We start from the raw sequence: 27,887 nt of genomic DNA on the forward strand, positions 1-27,887 counted from the left end.
AGAAATTTATACTTTTCTATAAAGAAGTATCCTTGAATTTTTTTGACCCCATGTAGGGCTGCGCCAAAGATTGGCCTCTAGATGTTAAACACATTTTTAAATGGAATACATAATAAAGCGGACACATGTTAGCTAATACATGTTGGTGATACATATTAAAAATTTTATTTTTAAAATTTTCGATTTAGGTATATAGAAATGAGTTAGTCTTAAGATATGACACTATCTAATGGAAATATGTTCGCACCGTGACACAAGTAGCAGGGAACATATTGGTTTAATCCAACATAAGACTTCTATAAACGTCGTGTCGTATTCCGTTCCACAGTACAGGACGTCTGTCGTATCACATCTCACAAAATACGACGTCTATACGTTATGTCCGCAAATGTTAATATTCACACAAAACATTAATATTACAACAAAAAATATCTCATAACGTAAATTGCGCCACGGGTAACCTTATTTTACTACTCACATAAAATTTTATGACTATGACTCAGTCCATATATTGGCTCCCTTTTCAGCTACAAAGAATTTCATTTCTGCAAAATGCTTAGTCGCTGAGCTATTCTATTGAGACTTTGAGAGGATGCTTTTCACTGTTTTTATACACATACATCAAAGATTTTAAACTCATGTATGTATGCAAAATACCTAGTGTTTTTCAATGTAAGTTTCAGTTTATTTAAATGAATTAATTTTTTTTTTGTTAAAATATATTAAATTTAGTTCTCTGGCTGTAGGCTTACAACACTGTACCAGTTTAATATTATTATGACTTCACTACACAACTGCCCGCAGTGTTCACGCCTTTGGAAACACAAGTAGAACTGTTCGGTTTCGACCAATCACAGAGTTGCCCTAAGTGACGTCACAATATGCCCGCTCATACATATCGTTCAGTTATGACTGTTGACATGCCGTGTTTAAAGTTTAGTTTTTTATGGTTTTTTTTTTACCAAAACATATAAATACTGATGGCTAGTCCCCTCATGGAGTACCAACCAACACCAGTAATAATAAACAAAGGTCGCAAGAGAAGCAGAAATCCTGAAAAATGACAGGCAAAAATCGACAAAGTTGGCAGGTCAGTGCGTGTAAAATCCATAGCTACATCAAATGTTTTGAAAATATTACTTATTAAATATTTTAATTTAATTTTATTTATCCAAGTTTAAACTATTTCAAAAATATAGTGCTAATTCTTTTTCATCCTCGGACGAATGAAACCTCAGTTGAAAATTTTCCTATAAGGATAAACCGCTCCTGATTCATTAAATAAAGTAAGTAAGTTTCAGTTTTTTTAAATGAATTAATTTTTTTTTTGTTAAAATATATTAAATTTAGTTCTCTGGCTGTAGGCTTACAACACTGTACCGGTTTAATATTATTATGACTTCACTACACAACTGCTCGCAGTGTTTACAAAAATATCTAACCAATAAGTTCATTGAATTTATATTATAAACATTGCATTGTTAGTACTGTTTACTGCACAATACATTCACTTATATGTTGACATGAAAACAACTGTCAATATACATTTGTTTGTATAGTAAACAAATGCAAATGTTCTTACAAAATGACACACCTTGAATGTTTAAATTATTCAAATTCATTGAATATTGTTCTTCTATCGGTTCACAATGGCTAAATGCAAATAAAGTTAAATTATTTTCTTTTCGTGTGCATCTATATACGTCCATTGTGAATTCACATTATTGAATAATAAGCACATATCGTCGCTTTGGTATCAGCACATACCAATAGCAAGTGCGTCGACATCGAACATTAACGTCACTCCACAATTTTGTTTGTCCTTTTAATTAACGGACTTTCGGCTTTAACGGACACCACCTCACCTGCATTAGTCTGTTATATCAAGATTCTACTGTACTATGTTTGATAGTTAAATATTTATATTGTTTCTTCATGTTGTTTGTTCAAATTTGAAATTGGTGTGAAATAGGCCCCACCGAGGCAACAATATTATCCAGGATCAAACGATAGATTATTTGAATACGTGTAAGGCTCTAAGTACCAAAAAGTAGTATTGCCTGTAGTTACAAAATACCGAGTCATTGCAGTAAAATTTCATGAAGCAGACCTTTTAAAAAATGTGGTTTTACAGTGTGAAGCAATCACGGCAGCTTCTATAATTTTAGGTATTAAGAACTTGCAAGTGTCAACACACCATCGTCAGCCATTCTATATTGAATGCCGCTGACCACTGCATTGCTATTTACAACATTATAAATAAAACACGCCAACGGACTTACAATGTCGACGGGTTTAAATATTTTGCTGTATTTTTTTGACTTGATTGAGGCACTTAGACCATAGTTGAAGCTATTGGCGTTATAAAAATGTCAGTTTTTATTTTTTTGGTACTTAGCGCCTTAATTAATACACGTATTCATTTATTCTCTACCATACATGACGATTTGTCGTCAATTTTATTCTTACTAATCCGCCCAGGAATTCTTTGGATTATTAAAACAATAAATATCTGGAAAAAGAATTCATTTATTTTCCATTATAAATATTTAATATTATGTAATTAATTTTCTATTAGAATTAAAGGAAGCTACAAATAATTTTCCAATGATAATACTAAACTGTATAATTGCTTCACTTTCTGTAAATTGGGTCGGTATTACACAATTATTTAACAGATATTCATAAAGTATCCTAGTTATCTTCGTCTTCATCTTCATCGTAATCTTGCTTTAAAAAGTCATCAACCAGTTCTCGGTGTTTATGATGGGATGCAATCAATTTTTGGTACAGTCTCTCATACTCTTCGGTATTTTCAAGTTGCTGATGAGCCTTCACCATGTACAGCTGCGCTTTAAAACTATTTTCATTACATTTTAGGGCCCATTCACAGTCGTACAGTACCTGTCATTTTGATTAATTTAATAATTAACTCAACATCAAGTGTAATCCAGTGGAGACTCAATAGATATGTAGTTTTTGAAGCGATTATTTGAAATGAATGAATGATACATACATAAAACAAAGTAAATGTCAAATAAAATAAAATTCAACTATTGCTCTCATGGTTATGTCTAAACATCGTGTTTGTGAAAGAATGTAAAAATGAAAGAAGAAGAAGAATATAATGAATTTTCACTATAGTTACTAGGATAGCTTATAACCTCGCATGCAGTCAATAATGTAGCACATCAACGAAGTAAACATGCCATGTGCATATTATGTAACAACATCATGAAAAGGCACCTTTAGTCGAGCATACTTATGATATAAACCGTTTTGTCAGTGTTTCCACGTAATGTGGTCTAGCCTTTTAAAAATTATGCATGTTATAAATGCAAAAAATATTGATTCAAAACTAATCGGAGACTAAAATTATAATTCCAAGTTTCCACTACTCGCTTTAAGGGCGGACGTGCTCAGCGTAAGTCAAAATGGAGCTTTTTTACCGTTTAAAAAAAAAAAAAACGGCTAGGTACATGTTCAAACACGTGCGTTAACATCATTTTACTCCCTACTTCAATTATAGTTTGTCAATTTATGGCTACGGTCGTATCTTGTAGCTTACAACTGGGGAATGCCAAAAGAAATGGCGTATTTCAAAAAAACACTACCTTATTCTTAGGTCAATAATTATTATAAAGCAATCATTATTCGTAGGATGTTTATCACACTTGAATGGTCAAAGACATACGAGGGTGGGTCAATAATTCCTTAGAAAAAAGCATTAAAACAGTTTTTATTTTTGTATTTTTTTTTTATTTCTCAACATAATCTCCTTGGAGCTCAATACACTTGGTTAGACGTTTCTCAATTTTTTTTAAACCGTCAGAAAAATAAGTTTTCGGAAGGTCCTCAAAATAAGCATTTGTCCGATCGATGACTTCTTCATTTGAAAAAAAACGTTGTCCACTTAGCCATTTTTTTAAGTTTGGGAAAAGGAAAAAGTCACTGGGGGCTAAATCTGGCGAATACGGTGGGTGGTCGACCAATTCGAACTTCAATTCTTCAATTTTAGCCATTGATCGTAAACATGTGTGAACACGGGCATTGTCCTGATGAAAGAGGATTTTTTTCCTGTTTAAATGAGGCCGTTTTTCTTCAATTTCGTTTTTTAGCTGGTCCAATAAAGATGCATAATAATCCCCTGTTATTGTTTTTCCTTTTTCCAAATAGTCAACGAAAATAATTTCACGTGCATCCCAAAATACAGTAGCCATAACCTTACCAGCTGATTTTACGGTTTTCGCCTTCTTTGGACATGGTTTGTCTTCGCAATCCACTGCTTTGACTGTTCTTTCGTCTCGGGAGTATAGTGGTGTATCCATGTTTCATCTACAGTCACAAAGCGACGAAAAAATTCATCCGGATTGCGTTGCATGAGCGACAACAGGGCTTTAGAGGCCACCACCCTATTGCGTTTATTGTCGACTGTGAGCAAACGCGGCACCCATCTTGCAGAAATATTTTTCATGCCCAATTTGTCATATAAAATAGAAATGACGCTACCTTTTGAGATCCCTGTAACCTCAATTATCTCACTCAACTTCAATCTTCGGTCACTCAACACCATATCGTGGATTTTATTGATCATTTCTGGTGTAGTCACCTCTACAGGACGTCCTGAGCGTGGTTCATCCTTTGTTGATGTACGACCACGTTTAAATTCATTTAACCAGTTATAAATAGTTGCAAGTGAAGGAGCAGATATGCAGTGAACTAAATCCAACTCATTTTTTATTTCCTTTGCTGTTAACCCTTTTATATTAAAATGTTTAATAACAGCTCTAAACTCAATTTTCTCCATTTTCCATTTTTCCATTTTCCACAAGCAAATTTTTTTTTAAATGTACGAGAAACACACAACAACCCGACCAATCTGATTGAAACTTCGCAGCATACTGAATCGGTAGTGCCGCTGCATGAAAACAAACCGCTTACAGTACTAGTCGCGCCACCTGTCGGCTTTTCTAAGGACTTATTGACCCACCCTCGTAGCTTATAATGAGTATCTTTAGAATTATCTTCAAACGTGTTAATCTTGCCCATTTTTTGAATAATAAAATGCCTAATTCTTGTCAAATTTGGGATCATTATAATAATGTCGATATAAATTGTACTTATGGTTTTATAAATGCGTTTAAAAATTAATAAACGTAAAAAATCTTAACACCACTGCACATTTATGTACTGAAATATGACTATATTCTAAAACATTAGAGTGAGAGGTTTAAAAGAATACTATTTTATGTAATAAAAATACTTAATGCAGTCATCAAATGTTTAAAATAAATATAAAGGATAATAAGGCTTCAAAATTATATAAATAGATTATCTACAACGTTTAAGGTATGTCCAGGATCATGCTTTGAAAATAGAACAAAAGCTCCATTTTGACCTACGCTGAGCATGTTTAAAGAACAAGTATTTAAAAATTCCAATATAATAATGTCATTATACGTCCTCATTAGTATTGAAGTCTATGAATTGATTGCAATCTTTGGGCTGTCCCTATCTTTTTTCTTCTATTTCTTTCCTCAATGTATCTGTCTCGTACCAGATTCCATTGTCAAGAGATGTGAGATTGTCTCTTGAGAATAAGCCTCTGTAATGAGACTGAAACATCAAGGAAAAGGAAGAATAACAAGCAACCGTAAGTCTCAAGCAATCTATGAATGATTCAATGTAACCTAATAATGTTGCCATCATTTTTCATCATCGGCCTTACATTAATCTCCTGCAATGAGAATTCCTATAATTCATCAAAGTATTAAAAATTTGTGATACATCTCTGAAGTCAAACTGTCTTAAAAATCTAATAGTTGCCGGAATGACGATTCGAATGAAATAAACGAAAATTGTGTGCAAGATGAAATTTTGAATTCCAATATTTGGATTTACGGCGAAGCGTCTTTGCAAAATTGACGTCAGTAAAAACTCCATTATTTCTGCTGCGATACTGCGTAATCTATCGTCTTCCATAAACAGTTTAATCTTCATCAGAATAAACCGTAGGGCGTTGATGAATTTAGTCTTTGTACCGTGTATAAGTTTGTTTATTACCTTTTCAAAGTTTCTCAGTTTTAGGTTAGTCAACGCACGGTTCGTGTAAAGCAAACAGCTGTCTTTAATATTGTCTATGGCTTTGTTGTAGCAGGAGAGTGCGGTTTCAAAATCTCCTCGTCTGAAGGCTTTCATCGCTCTTGTTTTTAAGGTGTCGGCTTTCTCTAAACGGACTTTCTTATCGGCCGCTCTCTGGTCTGCGTCGCGACCCATTTCTCTCATGAATGTCTCCGGGTCCATTTCATTCTTTAACAAAAGGAATAAATTATACATAATTACAGTATTGTCCAGACCGTTAACCATGTTATTTATATAATATAATAATAATATAATTTTGCTATTTGTAGGGTCTAGGCCAGAACAATTTTGTCACCGATCGCTTCAATTGATCATAAAATATACCCTTTCCTGATGGTTTGTGCTAGTTGAAAACACTTTGTTTTATTATGATTAGATGTGACATTTAACACATTTTTAACCGAGCATTTGCGTCTATTCGTTTGTAGGACTTTCATATTTTATTTGTTATACAAATAATTCCAATTTTAATAGCAATATTGAACAATCTAATTTCTCAACTTTTACATGGTATGACGAAAATCTCTGTTCATATGCTACATCTGTGGCTACATTGAAAAATAGGTTCCACCTCTGGCTAAAAGAGTGCTTGGGGGAAATGTATTTCTACTTATTCAATCCAAGGTTAGTTCTGTATGTATTTGTATTTCCACTAAAAATTGACAAGTTCACACGTCATCAGTGATACTATTACATAGATATTACACTTATATTACACATACATATTACATTTCACCGTAGCACAGTTCGCCGTGAACTTTCTCATCTCTATAAGTCCGAGATGAAAAAATTACACGTTGTTCGTGGAGCATTGCAGACAATATTGTTCCAGTTTTATTAGATCCTAACCTAACCTAACAAATAATCCAGTATATCGGCTATTATCAAAATTTGTTTGCCGCTGGCTTCCTGTAAACCGACAAGAACGATGTTTTATTTAGATATAAATTTTATCTCAGTACTATACGACCCAATGAGGTTGGACGGTCTTTAATATATTACCACATATTTCAGATACAACATTTCAAAGTGAAGTGTGATATGGCGAACTGCATACGTACAAATTTCCGGACACGGTTGTTTCTTAATGTGCTAAATTTTGTATGGATTTTTATATGGCCTCTGTTACAAATACAAAAAGAAATGTGCAAGATTTAACTAATATTACCTCAATTATTTATCATTTTTTATTTGTACAAATCTTGCATTTAAAATAAATTAAGGTTATAGTTAAAGTCAATAGTATTAATTAAACCTTACATTGTTGGCGGTTTTATCTATTTTACGGCACGCTTTTTCATTAATCAACGTCCTATCGTTGACTATTTGCATCTCAATGTTCTCATCAAAGTCCACAATGGTCTTGGAGCCGTCGGCCAGGTATTTATCGGCGAGGACCTGCGCCTTGTCCGACTGTTCTCTGTCGCTGCAACTCAGCCCGGATACTATTCCCGATATTTCCGTCACCCGGTGTAGGAAGTTATTCCATTCTTCATTTTTCTCCATTCCTCCGTCTTAAAAGAAATTCTGCTTTCTAGAAAATATCAATACTTGTGTCAGATCTAAAAATAAACACAAAACAAACCAACCTGTTGCTATGGTGACCAGTATTGATCCAAACATCAACTCACTCCAGTTCCTAGTCTATGAAATATTTTAAACCATAATAACTACAATTAATTGTAATAGAGGGGAAATTTGAATTTTTGCTGTTACCTATAGCATTTTATATTGATTCCAACATTTTTGATATGGTTAAATTGGTACCCATAATAAATTTATTATTCTCTAAGTTGGCAGCATTAAATGCATTTTTAGTAAATAAAAAAGGAAATGGCATCCTATTGATAACGTCTTCGTTATTTACTAATGTCTTATTATTTTGTGATTTTACATTGTTATTAATTTAAATATGTATATTTGCCAGACCCAGGATTTGAACTTGGAACCCATTACATTATAAGCTGACACATTACCGCTCAACAATCATGGGTGTCGTTATATATATAATTACTATTTTTGACGATGGCCTAGCGGCTGATGCGTCAGCTTATAACGTCATGGGTCCCAGGTTTGTATCCTAGGTCTGGAAAATATACCTATTGCTTTTCACTGTGTGTTTGGAGTCAGCTTATGGACCGAATAGGTTGAGCAAGTGGCTAACATTCATTTCTCATCAAAAAAACAAAAAAACTGTTAATACAAAACCTCCACTCTGTGGAAGCCCATAGTAAATGGTCTCCGTAGGATCGGATATGGTCAATAACTGGCCACAGAATGACTGAAAATTAATAAAGCAATGAAACCTCTAGAACACCGTCATTTTCAATGGGTCTATTTCCGGTTGTATACCCAACTTCTTTTTTGGTTTTTTTTTTTAATTCTTAACCATGTCGTTGCTTTTTCGTACAAGGTGGTTGTTAGTAATTTTGAACAATCACAAACACCCATACTTTGAGAAAATCAAATAAATATATTGTGTCCTCACCGGAATCGAACCCAGAGATCCCCGATGGAAGGCCAGTGCCTTACGCACTGCACCACGAAAGCCTAATGCAAGGTGTTTTTATATTGTTTTACAGTATGTACTCCGCTTGGGTTTGTGAGGCTATTTGGAGTGGTGGGGCAAGTTCTAGTGAAACCACAATTCCTCCGAGACCTCAACGAAGAGTTCTTCGCTTATTCCCTCGAAGAAGAAACCATGCGACGGAGGCTGAAGCAAGCTCAAAATACAGGTGCGTGATGAGAATTCAGTTTATCAGTTTTGACTCAAATAGTCAACGAATCATCTATTTCCATACAATTTTCATAGATCAATAGTTGAAATTGCATTCTATTTATTTATCCCTTCTGTGAAATTGTTTTATGTTCTACAATGGAGGACTGAAAATAGTACATAAAGCATTTATGTTATTTCATAAATTTATAAGTAGTTTAATACAATATGAATGTTTCTAATTTGTGAGTAGGTGAAGGGTACATATCACCGGAGCCGATGGTGACTCCGTCGTCCGTGGGTCTCTTGGCATCGAACCCCGACGAGAACGGGGAAGAGGAAGACAGAAGCCAGTCCAGTAATTTGCTCCGCCTCAGGAACGGAGCACTGCAGACGGGGCTGGACCAGAAACTGAAACAACTGCAACACAAACGAGAGGTCAGACTCGACTTCATTTATTTTAGATATGTTGCTTGATACCAAATTTATGACAATGCCTAATATAACCAAATTCCACTATTGATTGTTGCTGTCTTGAAGAAGTGAATGAATTTGAGTACCTAGGTTCATTAGTAAATGTCTATAATAAAGTAAGAAATGAATTCAAGCGCAGAGTATAGTATATGCTTCATAACTTTGCACTCACGCTCTCAGATGAAAATTATGCAATATATTCTAAAAATATTTTTTTTACATATACAGGAGGACCTCGACTTTCGCACATAATTGGTTCCTGAAAAGGTGTGCGAATGTTGAATGTTCGAAAGTAGAGGGAAGTAAAAAAAATTAAATTGTGTGTATTTTGAAATATTTATTTATCAAGTAAATATAAGATGTTTAAAAGACATGTTTAAGTGGGGTTTGCGGGTGTTTCCCTTAAAAAGTTATCAAGAGTTAACTCTTTGCCACTCTTCTTTTTCTTATTTTAAATAAAATATTTTAAATGGTAAATCATTAACTTTATATAAGGCGGCGCTCGTGGTGCAGTGGGTAAGGCACTGGCCTTCCGCCCGAGCGTTCTGGGTTCGATTCCCGGTCAAGACACAATATTTATGTGTTTTTTTCAAAGCCTGGGTGTTTGTGATTGTCCAAAATTACTAACAACCACCTTGTACGAAAAAGCAAGGATATGGTTATTAATAATTCTAAAAAAAAATAAAAAAAACTTTACAATATTGCTTAACTGCTGGCACGAAATGTAAAGTGAACCAATCTTTTAATATTAACGCAGTAAACACAGGCTTTTTTATTTGATTACTGTAAGCAATTCTTTATCCTTCCCTTTCAATACTCTGGGATTTTCTGGTTGATAAATTAACATTGGCATCAATTTTAAATCACCAGCCAAGTTTCCACCAAGAAGCAATGTCAATCGGTTTTTAGAAGATTTATGCCCTGGGGCAACTGATTCTTCCTTAGATAAGAATGTACGACTAGGCATTTTTTTCCAAAATAAACCTGTGTCATCTACATTAAATATTTGGCTAGAGGGATATTCTCCATCTTCAATAATTTTGGATAATGAGGAAATAAATTCTTTTGCAGCATCTTTATCCGCATCAGCCGATTTTCCAGTGAATTTAATATAAACCAACTGTTACTTGCTTGAAAAATCGTGTTAGAATCTTCTTTTTCTAGCCTTCCAATCTTTGTACAAACTAAGAGCCTTCGCTTGAATAATTGAAATATTCAGAGGGACATCTTTTTGATGTTGGTCGTCGATCCATGATGACAAATATTTTTCCATTTCATCCATAACTATGCCGTGTCCTTTAGAAACAACCTTTAAAGATAATATATTTCCACAATTTTGAACGTATTCCTTAATTTTATTTTTATTTTTCAAAATTGAACATATCGTAGTAGACCTGTTTGTATCATACGAACGTCCGATTGAAGCAAAAGATTCACCGCAATCAGAACGTCATGTGAAGTTTATAAGTCCTTGATTTCTTTTTGTTCGTATCAACACTGCAGTTTTTCCGTTTCTCACTCATGTTTATAAATTTTTAGGGTGAAATATTTCAAATGAAGAAAATTAGCAAAACGCACAACATGACACGCTCGCACGCGCTTCTGCGCAAGCCACCTATCCTAGCTAACTCACAAGCAAAGTGACGGGTGCGAGCAGGATGCAAGTGACGCAAGAAATGCACTTGCTTGTGAGCGAGCGAGAAGGGGATATCTTAACCCCACGGCCAGCGCGACGTTTTAAAAAACGATTTTTTTTGAAATGTGCGAAATAGCGAATTGTGCGAAAGTCGAACGTTCGTAAGTCGAGGTCCGCCTGTATAATCTATTTATTTTCTTATTACTACATAATTATATTAATACAAGTGAATATCATTTCGTTTCGTACATGCAGAAGTCACTAACTCCAAATACACAGTTCTGAGATAATCAATGTTTTGTGTTTTTGGTGTTCTTAAAATGGTTGTTAAATCTTAATTTTTTGAGTTATTCATTACTTTTATTTTTTTATATGTTCAATAATCTTAAATCGTGACTTCTGCCAATCAAGCAGCATTACTTTTTCTATATAATGACATTAAATTCTCAATTTCGTCAAAACTGGAGTTAGTGACTTCTGCCTGTACGCCCACGATTTGATCTAATTTTATGCGTGGTAATCAGGCAAAGAGGCGTATCAGTATAGCAAAAAGTGCAAAGTTATAAAACGTATACTCTAATCATCGCTATAGTGTGCAAGACGTAGGAGAGGCTGATTTGTTTATTCTCTATGGTAGCTATTGTCAGTTTTGTTTAGGTCACGCCAATTTTATTGCTGAGACTATCAAACCTTACGACAATGCATTATGTTTATAATAGGTGATTCTAGATTGTACTAGAATAAATTAAATTAAAACAATTATCCATTAAAACAGCTAATACGGCTGAATAAAACTTTTGTGATTTCAAAGCTGTCATATAGGGCTGAGACATGAGATTCTGTGCTCCACTGATTGTCAAAAGTTGTTTGATCAGCTGTATTCAGAAAGTTCCTTAGGCCTGCCTATTTGCGAAATTGGAGTATGGCGGAGCCAGCTTAATCGTGAATTGTGAAGGCCTATGATGTGCAGAATATTGGGAAATTTATAAAAATCCAAATACTCCGCTGGACGGGGCACATTGAAAGGATGTGTAATATATCAGCGTTGAAGCTGTAGCGGTTAGCTTAACAGAGTAGAAAAGCGCCTCCAGACTCTCGGTGTGTCCAACTGGCAATCCAGAGTGAGGGGATTGTGAAGAGCAATGTTGGAGGCGGCCAGGGCCTACACCAGGCCAACATCCCAATAATAAATTATGTTGCTTGATGTGTTGTTAGTATAATATGATGTGTTCTAATTAATGATCTTCTTTTTGTCTCAGGAATTGGACGGCCAACGAAGAACATCAGCTCTCCGTCGCAATGTGGTCTACCCTCTTGCTGTGTTATTGTTGCTTTTGTTAACCGGTATTGCAGTACTCATGGTGCTGCAGAATACTCTGGAGCTATTGGTTGGATTCAAAGCTCTTCCTTTATCAACGACTGTGAGTAAAGTTCATTGTTTCACTTCACTGAAAAGAAATTCGTCGCTCAAATGCAGATCAAGTCATATTTTACAAATTTTACAGGAGAGTTTTTTGAAACAGTAAAATTTAATTATTTATTTTTTGTTTCATCATTAACTCGGCAACTATCAGTTGACTGCTAGAGATGAAGGCCTCTCCTTGCTGCCTCCACTATTCTCAATTCTTGGTATTTTGTGTTGCCACATATGTACTTCTGATAAACTTGATTATCTCATTGATTTGGTGGTCTCTCGATCACCCTTTACATCTTTTAATATGTTCCATTGGATGATGAAATTTGCCCAGTGATGATCTGTTCTTTGAACGATGTGGCCTGACCATATCCACTTCAAGATCTTTATATTTTGTGTCATGTTCAACACTGTATTTCTTTTTCAATTGCTGTACATTATACCAGTGGTCTCCAACCTTTATGTTACTACGCCTCCCTTTAAAAAAAATCTAATCTTGGCGCCTCCCCCCCCTTTATTTCATTAAATAATACAGACACTTTTTTAACACACAAGTTTTTACTACTTACTTATATCAAATTCATTTTTTAATAAATTTTTTTTTCATGCGACGAATGAGCTTGTTTATTACCACAATCAATTTTAAAAGAAGTCAACCAAATTCATCATCGTTCATTGACAAAAATTAATGGATTCTATCATGAGCTCCACATAGTGAATAGGGCCCACAGGCCAGGATCTTTCACCCATATATTAAAATATTTAATAGCCCTGAAACAAAGCAGCGCCGCAGGCGACTTTTTTTACTATTAATAAAATTATATGAAAAATGCATTAGCAAACTAACCAAGAACTCAGGAAATAGATTTTTGTTTGCTTCAATATATCTGGCGTAGAAATCATTTAAAAGTGGAGACATGTATTATTGTTATATTATATTAAAGAAATCACGTCAAAAACAATTTTAAAAAAAAATATCACACCCTGCCTACACGCTTCAGTTGACACTTTAGCTACGAGTGACATTTAAATTTGAGGTTATTGTTTTCATGCAACCAGCGGTCGTTTTGTGCATTACCGAAACAGAGCGTTTGCAAAAGCGCCATTTTTAAATTTCTCCGCTCCAAATATTTTTTTAATAGGATTTAAATATATGTATTATATATTAAAATAAACATTCATGCACTGAATTTTCACTGTTACGTTAAGATATGAACTTTTATTTATTTGTAGATATTATGGTATAAAAAATAATTTATTCAAAAATTTTGGCGCCTCCCCTGGCAATAGATCGCGCCTCCCAGGTTGGAAACCGCTGCATTATACCCAACATGTATCTTTTATTTATGTGTTCTGTTTCTTTGAGTTTTTGAATTTAATGACGGGTCCAGACGCGTGTAATGTAACGCGAATTTGTATGGATGGCACACAATCTCAACGCGAATCCTGTTGTTATTTGAGTTCTCGACCACTGCAAACGCTTTTGTGTTCGTATTAAAAACCGACAGCCGATAGATAAGCACGAACGTCACTACGAGCATTGCATGTAAAGATCGTAGCTACGTCCATACGACAAATTCGTGTTACATTACATGCATCTGGACGCGGCCTTAGATCCATGTTTTACAACGTCCACATTATATTTCACTTCTGATGTTGAGAAACTGCGAGAAACAGAAGGATATCACTTGTAACCTTCTGTCACGCACTGATTTTTCCGCCCCTGTGGGGGGCGCTCCCATATGGAGTAGTGCTCCCCAGCCGCTCGGTCTGACCCTGGTAGTCAATGTGCCACCGATGTAATGATGACGACCCCCGGCAAGGCCGAACGAAAACATGCGATATATACCCTATGTGTAAGTCCCGCAGTTGCTCTGACAGGTCCCACGACTTCTCAGGGTGAACTGCGGATGAACGAGTCGTGTAAATATAGGTAATAGGTAATAATGTATAGGATTAAATTTGAATTAAATATATGTTTAGATAAGGGGATAATTAAATTAAATAGGATGTAAATTATGATTTGAATTATAAGTTTAATATGTAATGTAAATTGTAATATAATGTATAAAGTAATGTAAAAATGCAAGGGTTAACGAGAATAATAAAGGGAGACATATGGATGGGCGTTAATAACATATAATAATTAAAAGTAATTAAGTTGTATCGTAATATTAAGGGTATATGGATCGATGTCGCCACGCATCGCGCGTACACGGCACAATAATTGTTAACATATGCTCATAGGCCTGTTGCGAAAACTTCCATTTGTACATATGTGCAATCACAAAGTATAGCAACACATAGGGCAATCATCGATCCGATTTTAATCACGATCCCGCGGAGTTAATTTTCATACAAATTCGATCTCTAGCCACGGCTGTTCCGCGCGCGGCGTTTCCGAATCGGTATTCCGGCAGCTTTCCTGCTCTGACATACGACGGCGTCTCTGTCGTATGTGTTGAAACCGATTTCGCGATCCGAATTTGCCCGCTCTGCAGAGACAGAGCCCCTCTCGCTCGCGTGTATGACGGCGTCACGCTCACCCGCGGCGAGAGAATCGGATCAATGATTTTGGTCGATCAAGGAGACCACGTACTGGAATAAGGCGCGGGAAATCTTTGATCGGCGAAGTATGAGTATGTACTAAGCAATTATTACTGCCTATATGTTTGGTTGACGGAATAACATCCGTCAACTAGTCGTAAGTATGTGCCGGTGGCGACACCGAGCTGTATTAGATGTTAAGGTAAGAAAGATTGCGCGACAGGCACGCAGACATATTCAATTTAAGTAACGTTCCCTCTAGATATCATTTAATATTAAACTATCATGTTGTAAATAAATTAATGACCTACCGATTTCATATTCTGAGACCAACGTCGAGGAGGTATTCAGGCCGTCGGAGTGCCTCAAAGATTGGCCCTCCAACGGTAGTTGGCCGAAGGATTGGTATGCGCTATCGTAGGCCTGGTGCCACGAATATACCAATTTAACCACTGGGATATGAAGCCTTACCATCCAGGCTAACTCGGGAGTATCCTTGTTTCTGAGTGAGAGGCACCGTCACGCCGCTAGAGCCCACGGGGCCGGCCGCCTCTGAGACGGCCCTCCCTCAGCCATGAGGAATGTCACCACGCGGGGGGTGTGCTGTATCGATAGGCAATTCGACGACGAATCCGTTGATACCAAGCACTCCTTCGTACGTGCATTTTTCGCTTGGCTGGGCCGGAAACAAGGCGCTACTGCTTCTGAAGGTACTTACTCTCAGTACTAGCAAGTACCAGAAAAACGTAAGTGACGCGAGGGCGGTTCCGCCCATCAGGAGGTACCGCCTAAGACCTATAATTTGGCGTAACCGGTTTTCACGTGGATGTTGCGGATAATCGATCACGGTACGATTTCCGCCAATCTTCATAGTGAAACCGTTAACAGATTTTCGCACCCCCTAAACGTTGGACAAGGGGATGAAATCGGTCAGATTTGTAATAAAACCCGTGATTTTTGAATTCGAGATCAGTCTTTTTCCACCCTTACGACCCCGAACCTGCGACGGTCGGTGGCGTGATTTCTCTCGCATTTTCCTATACGAGTTTGTCGAAACTTGTGAGGAGGTACTCACCGTGGTTCGAAAATACCTACCGGTTGATACCTACCCGAAAAATACCTACTGTCAGACTGACAGCGCGAGACGCGAAGTGTCAAACAGCGACTTAGCCATTTTCACTCGAATTTTAATTTTTTTTTATTGGACCGAGTTCCCAACTTTTTCAATACCGTGCCCCGTGCTCGCGCAATCTCGGCTACAAATAATAGTAACTAATTAATTCTCAAATAATTAAATACTAAGTGTGTCGGTTATATAATTAATTAACATATAATAAATTGGGCCTTACAATATTGTTTTTTTTGTTTGTGTTTCGAACTTTCATAATTTGACTTTATAACTGTTAGTGATTGTGGAACTTAATAAATTGACGATTAATATAGTGAACATTGTTTTACTTCGACTATATTAGAGTGCCTACCTGTTCTTCCGATTCGAATGTACCTCCACTCCTGGCATCGAGCTAGCTGAGGATTCGGAGGCCTACACTTCACTGATATTCTTGTGATATTAAATGTTTTATTTGAAATATGTTACAGCAATTCACATTGGGAATCAGCTCTCTGTCACGGTTGGGGCCAGCGGGGGCGGCTCTGCAAGTAGTAGTGTTGCTGTATTTGTATGCGGCATCGTGCACGGGACTGTACGGAGGGGCGTTGGCTCGCGCCCTACGCCCCCGCCTCTCCAAGACTCCCCTCTCCCACCTGGTGGGCAACTGCGCTCTCCTGCTTGTGCTCAGCTCTGCTCTGCCGCTCCTCGCTAAGATACTAGGTGACACAATCATTACCGATATTATACATAATTTGAATACCTCAGAATCATAAAAAAAATTGTACCTACTGAGAACTTACATCCATCGCGTCGGCGTGAGGTATACTAATTAAGGTACCAATGCAATTCTTAATCATGCGAAAATTTCGTAACTATACATTATTTTGCATATTAATGCTATTGATGCAAATATAGGACTTTTCTTATATGTGTTTCTGAGGCTGTTCCAAAAAATGTATGTATTTCCATAAAGAATATTACATTCTTAAATCTTGTGTATTATGTCCTGGATAATTAAAATCGTTATCATGTCTTTTGTTATTGAGGATCATGACTCTTTTAGATGTCCTTGTTATGTTTGCACGACCCCTGCATTCCACAGTTTGCATAGCTGACGATATTAAGATGCTCATAGCTATAGTCGGACCATCATGTAGGTGACCTCCTTATCCTGTGTCAACCCTCAATGTTTCCGCTGACGATGAGATTTCCAAATTATTGTTTTCCCTTCTTGCTATGCGGCCAAAGAACTGCAGACTATTTGTGGGTATTATGCAGAACGGAACCAGTCCACATTCAACTAACAAATGAGGTTTATAGTTTGGAACGCGATATAAACTAATTCATTAATATTAGTCAGTTTATACAATACAGTATAACCTCGTTTTTACGTGCCCGGAATTCACGTTTTCCCGGCAATTGCGTGTAATTTTTTCAGTCCCGATGTTTTTCAGTACATTTAATACCCGCATTTACGTTTTTCTTTCCCGCGATTTACGTCGGAAATATTCAAAATATGCGAGTTACGCGCGCTTGACAATGATTGGGTCGTGACATTCGAACGGCGTAAGGTGTTTGGAGGGAAAACACAGTGTCTTTAGAACGGCGCACGGTGATTGGTCGGCGAACGACGCTGTGATTGGCCTGAGTTCGGCGCAAAAATTTATATTGAATGTTGGTTTTTTAATAAAACATTATTTTTTAAGAAACATACAACTTAAATGTTCTTTTTTTCAATACCCCCCTTTTACATTTTCCCTCGAATTAGGTTTATTTTTTTCAGTCCCTTAAAAAACGTAAAATAGGGGTTAAACTGTATTTAAATGTGAAAGTAAGGATGAATGTTTAATGGATGTATCATGGATTGGTTTTTGCATGGAAAGAGAAGTTTTTCTAAACAAAACCTGTTGAGTGTTGATTGGTTTTATTTATTCTACAAAACCAATTTTTCAAACGTAACTTGTTTTTTTCGAATTTTTGAACTTCAAAATTCAGAAATGTTATTGTCGTATTATTAATCCAAACTTTCTGAATATATAATGAATTTACGTGTTACAGGCGTCACGAACTTTGACCTCTTGGGCGAGTTCGGCAGCATCGAATGGCTGGGCAACTTCAAGTTGGTTCTGCTGTACAACCTGGTGTTTGCAGCGGCCGCCACCCTCTGCCTGGTGAACAAGTTCACGGCCACCGTCCGCCGAGAGCTCTACAATAGGTTAGTCGAGAATGTCAACATCCTCTCGGACTGTGTAACCTTCCTAAACTGACTGCTATGCGCATTAACGTGTCTGATGCTCAACAATAACATATCGATTCGAATCATCACAGAATTATTTTAATGCGTCATTTTATATTACGCATTAATTCAATCTATATTGGTTTCTCTTTTCGTATTTATAATCGCTAATGTAGAAAATATCGTAACTGAAAAGAAGACATTGGGAACAATGGAACTGTGCCATGGAGATATTATTAGAAAATGTTGCTCCATTATTATATTATGGAGGTTGTATAGTATGTAAGCATTATAACGGTTATGAAGTTTAGCTAGTGTCGTTTCATAACAGAACAAAAAATATTGCTTTGAAAATACTATAACTAAATAGGTTGAAAATGAAGAATATTTGGGTAAGTTTAGGGTGGGGTTTGATCATGAATCCAGCCACTTCGTAGTACAGTAAAACCTCGTTAATACGAATTCCATGGGACCGAAAATCGAAAAAAAAATTCGAATTACGAAAAAGTGTATGGGGCAAAAATATTAAAATTTTGAAAAAAAAATATTTTGATTTTCATTAATTTCGTTTCTGATCATAGATGTGCCTACCGAATTGGGTCATAAAATCTCAAGATTATTATTATTACCTTCATAAAATAAGTAATTTTTGATGTTTTAAGAAAAGTCTGTCACAATTTTCAATGACTGGCTTATGAAATAGTGTACTTTATTACGATTTATTGAATATTTTTATATGCCAGGGCTCTGAAATCATTTCGAATTACGAAATTCGAATTAAAGGCGTGGTTTTATATGAAAATAATGTTCAAGGGACTTTTTTTTCGGGAAAATTTCGAATTACGGCGAATTTCGAATTATCAGTGTTCTTACTAACAAGGTTTTACTGTAAAGATATTTTTGTGATTATGGAACTCAATCATTTCTCATCACTCAAGTTATACTCAAAAATGGTATTATTTTAATTTAAAATTTTAGAATGTGTATGTCTCAAGGATTTCTCTTCTTCTATGAAGATGGAGCCTAATCATATAAAAATTATGCAAAAAAGGACCACTGATTTTCATATAAATTCTCAAATAATGAGACATCAATATTTATATATATATATATATATTTTTTTGCGTATAAAAATAGCACTTACATCAAACTGTAATATGTTTCGTCGGTCGTTATAAGGAAATTTAATAATTACAAGATAAAAAGAACTTTTTATATACAACGTTTTTAAATTTTCTGTTGAATCATATAAACTTGACTTGCCTAGCTTAAACGATCAAAAAAATTTGTATTTGACATGTCATATCGATTTTCATAGTAGCGCATGTATATATTAATAATTTAGTTGCTAGTACCCCAGACCCCTAGCAACCAATAATGGTATCGAAATAACTTTTCATACAAAACAGAATTAACTGAAAATGAATTCTATTCTAAAAGTTTCAAATGTCTAGCTAGTCGGGAAGTTAGTTAAAAATCGATTGCAGGATTTGTACCGGACAAATAAGAATACGAGCTAAGAAAAACGTTGTAAAAAGGCTCCATCTGGGAAAAGATTCAACATGCTATATTTCGGGTCATTAGATATTATGTACAGTAATTATCACACATTTTTAAATTAATCTTTTCTAAACATTTAAATTAATTTTGGTAAAACTTTTTATTATAGTTTGTAATTGACTCGTAAATGCAAGAGATATTTCGACAACTTTCTTCCTTAATAATTGTCATATCCATGCGGTTTGCAAATAAATCCAAAATGTCATTAGCAAGTGAGCAAAGACTAGTCATTGAAATGTTATTGGTGCCTACAATTTACATTTCTTTTAAACCTAAAACCTAAAAAGCCTTTGACATTAAAGTAAAATTCGAATTACTTCATAATCTATCAGTAATCATATTATTTTGATTGAGTTCTTAAAATATCAGTAAATATTTAATTAAATCCACTTGTTAAATAATCAATCTAATCCATTTGTAACATGGAGTTTATAAAATTAATTAAAAATGTCTTTTTATATAAAAGATTAAATGTAGCAGAAAGTAAAAAAAAAACCTGTTTTTTAACTGGAGTAATAATATCAAAGTCTTCGGATAAAGAGAAACCAATACAGATAATACAAAAATAATTACTTAATGTAGGTTATATTGTTTTAATGTCTACTCCATTATGGAGTTCAACTTACTAAAATAACTATAGTTAATGTAAGACGTATGTACGTTACGTTGCGTTACACGAGAAACAATATTTTAAGTGAATTGTATTTTTTAAATATGTTAGGATAAAATGAATGAAGGCAGGAATATTATAAACCTTCTTTTAAAAAAATCTAATTTAAATTCACAAGCAAATTTAGCTGAATGTGTGTTACAAGAGATAGACCAATAATCGGGGGGAGAGAGAGAGAGATCACATTCCTTAAGCATTACATTATAGTATAACATTTGGGGATATTATATATTAGTCGCTTAGTCGCCAAACCCGCTGTGGGAGGTTTTTTCAATAAAATTAGTTTAAAAATGTACGTATGTGCTACATCGATAGGTCTACTAGCCTATCGGGGTGCTAGTTATAAATTCGGCCCTGTCTCGTCTAAAAATCAAAATGAATATCGGACTTGAGTCGCCAAATCCGCTCTAGGATAAAAATAACAGGTTATTAAATCCACTCTACATAGCCAACCAATCAAACGTGGCTATTCAAACTATGATTTTTAGCGAACGTTTAAATCGCTGGATCTAGAATGATATCAGTCAATGTTCTTTCCTTCATTTTATCCTTTTGTATTTTTGTTTTTGTGATGGTTGTGATGAAGTAAACGAGAGAAATGCGAGGTGATGATAACGCTGTTGCTATGGCAATATGGCTGCATGAATAACAATCATCGTCGCTATTTTGTAAATAACACGAAGGTGGAGGCGGGGCGGTATAACGTGTGTGCGTGTGTGTGTTCTTTTACTTTGTTTTAAATAATACAAGACTGAAAAAAAAAATGTAGAATGTTGTGAGAAACATTCCGTTGATATTAAATATAATAAAATTTTGTCTGTGTCGTTGTATTGTAATACTTATTTGAAAATTTAGTATTCAAAATTATCTTTTTAAAAATCATTGAAAATGAATAAGTAACGCATTATTAGATAATAATTTTTCGAAACAAGCCTTTTTACTATTATTATTATTATTACATACGTAGAAATTATTAACAATATTAAAATTTATATTTTTTAAGGCCGGTATCAGACTATAAAAATATTTTATAAAAAATATTTTATAAAATATTTTACAGTGTACCTATATTATTTTATAAAATGTGTCTTTTATAAAAGATCTATATCTTTTTTCTTTTGACCATGTCCGATCCTAATACGATCATATGTGCCTCCACAGAGTGGAGGTTTGTATTAACAGATTTTGTTTTTACGAGAAATGGATGTCAGCCACTTGCTCAACCTATTAGGTCCGTACTCTGACTCATACACAAATTGTAAAACAATATGTGTACTTGTCATACACTGGATTCGAACCCTCAATTCTGGACCCACGACGCTATAAGCCAACGCTTAAGCCGCGCGGCCATCGTAATAGCACGACATTGTCTTTTATTAAAGATTAATCTTATCTATTATTGGCGAAGGGTGGGGGTAGGCTGTTAAGATCCGGTAAATAGTGCACATTAAACTTTGTCAGTCACATGTATTTGATTTCATTGAACTAAGACTAGAAATTGCAGATAGTGTTGGTAAGTTTTTAAAATTCAATTAAACCTAGCGTTAAACCTAGCCATAATAAATAATAATCAAGAAATATTCGTCTATCTATAAAATATCTTTTTTAGAATATATTTTATCTCTTATGGGTTGGTTTAGGCAGGACTTTTGTATTCTTAGTTTAATAAAAAACAAACAAATATTACTGATAAAATTTAGTGTGCACTATTTATGTCGGATCTTAACAGCTTACCTCCACTATTTAGCTCCACTCCAGTATTTAGCAGTGTTGCCAAATGAAATTGAGGAAAATGTATGAAAATCAACAATTATTGCCCTTCAAAATTTTTAAATATTATAATATAATACATAGTCATAACCCAGATTTGAAAAATGGAAATACAAAACTGGAAACATAATACAGTATAACCTCGTTTTTACGTGGCCGGAATTCACGTTTTCCCGGCAATTGCGTGTATTTTTTTCAGTCCCGATGTATTTCACTACATTTAATACCCGCATTTACGTTTTTCTTTCCCGCGATTTACGTCGGAAATATTCAAAATATGCGAGTTACGCGCGCTTAACAATGATTGGGTCGTGACATTCGAACGATTTTTCAATAAATTTTTTAATTGAATGTTGTTTTAAATATTTAAAATTATGTATGATTTAATGGCATAATTTTAGTTAATTTATAGAAAAAATGATTTAAAACGTTATTTTTTTAGAAACATAAAATTTAAATGTTTAATTAGGTTTTTTTTTCAGTCCCTTAAAAAACGTAAAATAGGGGTTATACTGTATAAATGTACAAGTTTGACTTTTATAAAATATTTTATGTAGTATAATATGTCTTATAAATATATAATATGTTTATAAAATACCTATCATGTTTTATAAATGAATGATCTTAAAAGAAATACTATAAAACATTTTATAAAATATCTTCATCAAAGATCTTTTATATTCTAATACCGGCATTATGAATTTCTCGAATATGTTGCGATATAATGACAATGAATTTGAATAGATTAATTAAAATTTATTATTAAAATAACGATTATTTTAAATGTCCCAGAAACCAGTTGCATATGTAATTAGTTTTAATAATTTTTTTTATGTTCATTATTACTATGACATTACATATTTTAATTTTTATCCTCAGAGCTAAAATAAAACATATTATATAAGTACTTAATCTACATAATTAGTATCGACCAGGACCAATTTCGTCTGCTTAGGTCAGAGCTTCCGAACTGATGTGCCGCGAGGGACTGTGAAGTGTGCCACAAGATATTATTGTCTGTGCAATAAAAATCAATCTGAATATCGTGTGATTTATTGCAATATTTGACATAATGACATATGCATTAAAATTATTTTTAGTGTTAATTTTCATCTCTAATGTTTATAGTACCCACAACATAGCTTGTCACTTCGCCAACACGAATATCATTGACGCTTTCACTCCACGGATTGATCGACATAACATTTATAGTATATTATTTGATAGCACCTATAGTATTTTATTATTTATCGATGTTCTCATCGTGAACGAGAGATAGAACATTCGTTTCGGCAAGTGGCATGCTCTAAAAATTTGACTACAATCACAAATCTCGTTGATTGTCACTGTCAATATCTCAAAATTCTTATTAAAGAATTATTGCTTGTAAGGATTTTTCATGTGAAATAGGTACGCAAAACACGTTACTTTATTCAGTGTGCGTGAAAATTTTATAATTTGAATAGTGTGCCGTACCGCAAAAAAGGTTTGGAAGCACTGGGTTAAATAACATTTTTAACTGATTATCCGATTCAGCGAAGCTATTCTATACACAAGGCGGCTATCGACGGTAGTTTATCGTATTTATATATTGAGGCCTTTAATTGTTACAATAAGTTAAGGCTATACTTCAGCTGGGGCACGGTCTAAAACGATCGTGACTACGCGACGCGAAGATTGTGCAAATGATGCGTGCAGAACAAAACATAATTTGTCATAAAAAGTCAACTTGCGTCCATTTAATGTTATGTTTATTGTTCTATTACTAATAATAATAATATATTCATTGACATGTTTCCTTTTTCAATTAAATGGGTAACGTTTTTAGTCATCTTTTCACAATTTAAGAATTAATTCCCCCGCCGCCATCACGAAACAAATTGACGTGTTCACAGCTCGACTTTCGCTCTCCGATTGCCAGCCAGTCCGATATTTCGTCGCACCTATAGTTGAAAATTATTTGCCGTTTCACTGAAGTACCGTCTTAACCGTCTAAAACTGTCAAAAAGTGTTATGTTTTAATAGCCCCTCTCTTGGCTGTGTTAACTTTTAGAGCGACAGTTTTGACAGTTCAGACGATTAACTTTTTGAAACAATTTTAATACCTCAATACATAAATATGATAAAGTGCTAATATTTTTCACTTAAGCCATCGATAGCCGCCTTGTGTATAGAATAGACCCGCAGATAGAGGTAAGCAGCTAAAACTAATTTGATTAGTTTTGGCCTAGGTGGAACAAGTACTGGACATTGTGTTTTATTTTAATTCAAATACTTAATGTCATTCTAGTTTCTAACAAGAATTGACAGTTAACACCACTAAAGCTATGTTTTAGTTTACGTTAATCTTTATATTGTAAAGATGATATGGCCATAGACTAATTATTAATATGTGTTATTTAATATGAAATGTGATTAAAAATGTGGTGAGTACATACATATAATTAAAAATAATGTGTTGTAATTAAGTGTAACATAAAAAAATCCAAAATGCTTTCTTTGCACTGATAACAGCAATAAAAAATTGGTAGGTAAATTACTATTCTCGTTCTTAAGCGGTATATGGATCTCTATAGAGAAACAGATTTTGTATTGAGGAATGGTTATTAGTCATTAATTGTCCAACCAATGGGTCCTTGTATACACATTGTAAAACAAAACATTGCCTGGTTAACCTAGAAACTGGAAAAATTCGATTATCTGGTTATGAAAAAAATCGAGTAATTTGATACGCCTATGAAAACTTAGATTGCTTATCTCACTGACTGCAGTGATCGTTCTGTCTTAATTTCCTTCTTCAGGGCTATGACTTGTGTTGATCATTCTATCATGACGGTTAGCAAAATATGCTGATCCATCTGCTATGATTAATTTCTTACTGCTAAATGGAGGTAGTTTTTAACAGACTTTTACGAGGAATAATTTTTAGCAGTTCGTACAACCAATTGAGTCCTTGCACTGGATCAAATACACATTGAAAAACAATGTGTATTTTTTAACCAGCCTTGGGGTCAAACCCGCAACCCACAGCTTTGTATTTAAGATATAAAACTGAAAGCACTTTCTATTGATTATTAAAAAAAATGATTTGTGCATTTGGCTCTTAGGTTGCTTGCAAGATATCTTCTTCTTTGTTCATGTCTGCTTGTTAGTAGGAAAACATGATACCATCTCTGTCGTTCGTCAATCATTTTGCATTTTATCAGATCATGCCAGCATCTTGTAGCTTCGTCATATTCACCATGCGGATGGTATTTAGCGGCCTTCCGGGAAACTGGATGATTTGAATAATTTAACTGAAAAGCATGTGATGAGACGCTACACGCTCCGCATTCTTATTGTCACACCTAGTATCCACCGCAAGTATCTATAGTCGAAGCTCATATATCCTCTGAACATTTGTAAAGTGCCATGACTTGCTACCATAAAGCGGCACCGTCAGAATACAACATTTGGTTGTAACCGAGTACAGGGCGTCCCAAGTGTTCCACAGAGTTGAATTTTCAAGCTCTCTTTGCGAAGTGTCAGCTTCCTGTGTAACCCTAAGTATTTAAAGCTGTCAAGACTCTTGTTGTTTTAAATCTGAATCTGAACGAGATATAACGACCACGACGCTTAGTTTTCATTGTTCGACAAGATTGATCTAAAGACATATCGTGTAGGACAAAATATTATGTATTCACCACATTTTTTTCTATCAACGTAACATATTATTTTAGTGATTATATTATTTTTTCTTTAGTTTGAAGCACAATATAATGTTATTGTGAAGACGGAGTATTAGAAGCATTTATTTTTAATTTTTAAATCTCTTAAGGATTTTTCTCCTTTCTCGACTGTCGTATTGCCAAATATACATAAACGTGTCTAACTCGCTATGAAAAAGTTGCATCTGTTAACTCACTCATAATAATTATAGTGCCTTATTTAATTTTAAACTAGATTCATTCTTTGCTTTTACATCATTTTAAAAGCAATCGAGTCAGACATATTTTTCATATCACAGTTTTAATTAAGTTGTTTTTCTAATTGTAATTAATCATCCTGGCATAATACTGTTATTTATATTATGTTACTACCATATTATTGTATTTGTGTTTCATTTAATAATATCATAGCAAACGTCACCCAATCTTTAACGTTTTCAATATATAAAATCAATTCAATTTTTTTTTAATAGTCAACAAACAGAATAATAAATGAGTTTCTCCATATTTCTACCCATATAATATTGTCAAAACAGAGGTTTACTATTAATGCACTTAATGTGTTTTATCTCTGATACGGAGATATAATGTAAAATATGAAAAACCATTTTTGTTACAGTACATTACTTTCAAATTAAGATTTGGAATTCACCAATATCCGTATGACAGTTTGATATCAAAATTAATATGATCGACCGGGGAGGTTACTTGATGGAATTTCAATAGAATTTTTTTACTATTGCGTAGGACATCAGTTTTTGCGATCTGGATTTCGTCCTTCGGCATCTTTAGGCTCGTCAATAAGAAGCTTGTTAATATCTAATACCCCGTTTACACGTGTATGGATTTACCGCTGACAGTACTAAACACATATTATCATGCAAATTGAAAAATTGCAAGCATGAATCAAAAAAGTTCATAAGTTTTTGAATTTTCACGCGACGATTGGACTTTGCAATATCTGCTCCTGCTCAGTAGAAAGATAGTAGCGAACCTGCCGGTAAAAAAATGAACTACACCATGCAGAAACTCATTTTGAGGTTAATCGATTTTCACGACCTGTCAAATGGTACCAAACAATGATAGCATCGCGTCTCGCATACTCTTGAAGTATAAGATTGGTGAGACAGTGGGCACTTTTACGTGTAAATAGTTATTATCGCGATAGTTTAAAATACACACTATTGATGCAAGTAAATCCATGCACGTGTACAGTACAATACTTTAATTGGTATTATCAATTTAATTTAATAAAATGCAAAATTTTTGAAATAGTACTTTTTCCACTTTTAATAAATAAATCTGGACCAGTTTCTTCTGCCTCAGAGGGACATTTTCTAATGGGAAATTTCTGAACTGTGAACAATGAAATTTTTACGATCTTTTTAATAGATAGCGCCTGAAGATGCCAAATATGATATTATAAACTATTTACTAAATCAGAATTAATTATTTATTTATTAATACATAATAATATGCAAAATAATTGTCTGTTAAACGTTTGAATTTAACGCTAAAAAATAACGACTGCTGTGTTTATAATTTTTGATTAAATTGTCTGTGCCTTGTGATCATTTCTTTATAATTACGTTAACAAGTTTTTGTATTATTTACATACTACTGTAACATTTATTAAGGCAAGCTATACTCTATAAATACTATTTCATCGCATGTTCTAACTCCTAATTATATCATTTACTTATTTATTTTTCTAAATTTTAAGTTATATTTATAATTTTATTTATTGAAATTTTTTATGTGTGCTGTTTTTCGAAAATGAAGGTAGTTTATTTTTTTGTAAGAGGACAAGATTGTAATGTCGATAAATGCTTACGAAATTGGCAAATATACTTTTAAAATAAAAAAAAAATAACGATGTTTTGAATTATTTTGCCTGAAACATAA

At 34.3% G+C, this 27,887-nt stretch overlaps 2 protein-coding genes across 7 annotated transcripts in view; one reads left to right on the forward strand and one right to left on the reverse strand.

Moving 5' to 3' along the window:
- lili (LMBR1-like protein lilipod) overlaps nucleotides 1-27,887 on the forward strand; it is a 79,205-nt gene that overhangs the window by 24,606 nt on the left and 26,712 nt on the right. For 4 of the 5 annotated variants that reach the window (XR_015070978.1, XM_085949737.1, XM_085949756.1 and 1 more), the window contains exons 5-9: nucleotides 8,724-8,876; nucleotides 9,111-9,295; nucleotides 12,227-12,388; nucleotides 16,528-16,759; nucleotides 18,098-18,254. Coding sequence is in view for 4 of the 5 variants with exons in the window: in XM_085949737.1 (XP_085805863.1) it covers nucleotides 8,724-8,876; nucleotides 9,111-9,295; nucleotides 12,227-12,388; nucleotides 16,528-16,759; nucleotides 18,098-18,254 (889 nt within the window). In the remaining variant the exon portion in view is untranslated. Of the gene's footprint in view, nucleotides 1-8,723; nucleotides 8,877-9,110; nucleotides 9,296-12,226; nucleotides 12,389-16,527; nucleotides 16,760-18,097; nucleotides 19,222-27,887 lie in introns of those variants that run through there. The other variant, XM_085949747.1, reaches the window with a different exon arrangement.
- LOC147078815 (tetratricopeptide repeat protein 12-like) lies at nucleotides 2,549-7,767 on the reverse strand. 2 transcript variants are annotated; one of them, XM_085949792.1, is made up of 3 exons: nucleotides 7,402-7,767; nucleotides 6,064-6,309; nucleotides 2,549-2,904 (listed from the first exon to the last, which is right to left on the reverse strand). In XM_085949792.1, the coding sequence occupies exons 1-3, from the start codon at nucleotides 7,645-7,647 to the stop codon at nucleotides 2,695-2,697; spliced, it is 702 nt and encodes a 233-aa protein (XP_085805918.1). In that variant the 5' UTR covers nucleotides 7,648-7,767; the 3' UTR covers nucleotides 2,549-2,694. The 2 variants fall into 2 exon arrangements, with proteins under 2 accessions (XP_085805918.1, XP_085805910.1); XM_085949784.1 differs by lacking the exon at nucleotides 2,549-2,904 and having other exon boundaries at nucleotides 4,819-6,309.

This window comes from Rhyacophila brunnea, unplaced genomic scaffold (genome assembly GCF_057557595.1).
Source record: "Rhyacophila brunnea isolate RB1 unplaced genomic scaffold, BYU_Rbru_1.0 scaffold_10, whole genome shotgun sequence".
Classification (NCBI taxonomy): Eukaryota; Metazoa; Arthropoda; class Insecta; order Trichoptera; family Rhyacophilidae; genus Rhyacophila; species Rhyacophila brunnea.

What these genes read in the sequence shown, in the direction of transcription:
- LOC147078815 (XM_085949784.1), bottom strand. Translation starts at nt 7,647, where the DNA reads ATGGAGAAAAATGAAGAATGGAATAACTTCCTACACCGGGTGACGGAA. An exon ending in TAGATAAAACCGCCAACAAT is followed by an intron (nt 6,310 to 7,401) that starts GTAAGGTTTAAT and finishes CTTTTGTTAAAG; the next exon opens with AATGAAATGGACCCGGAGAC.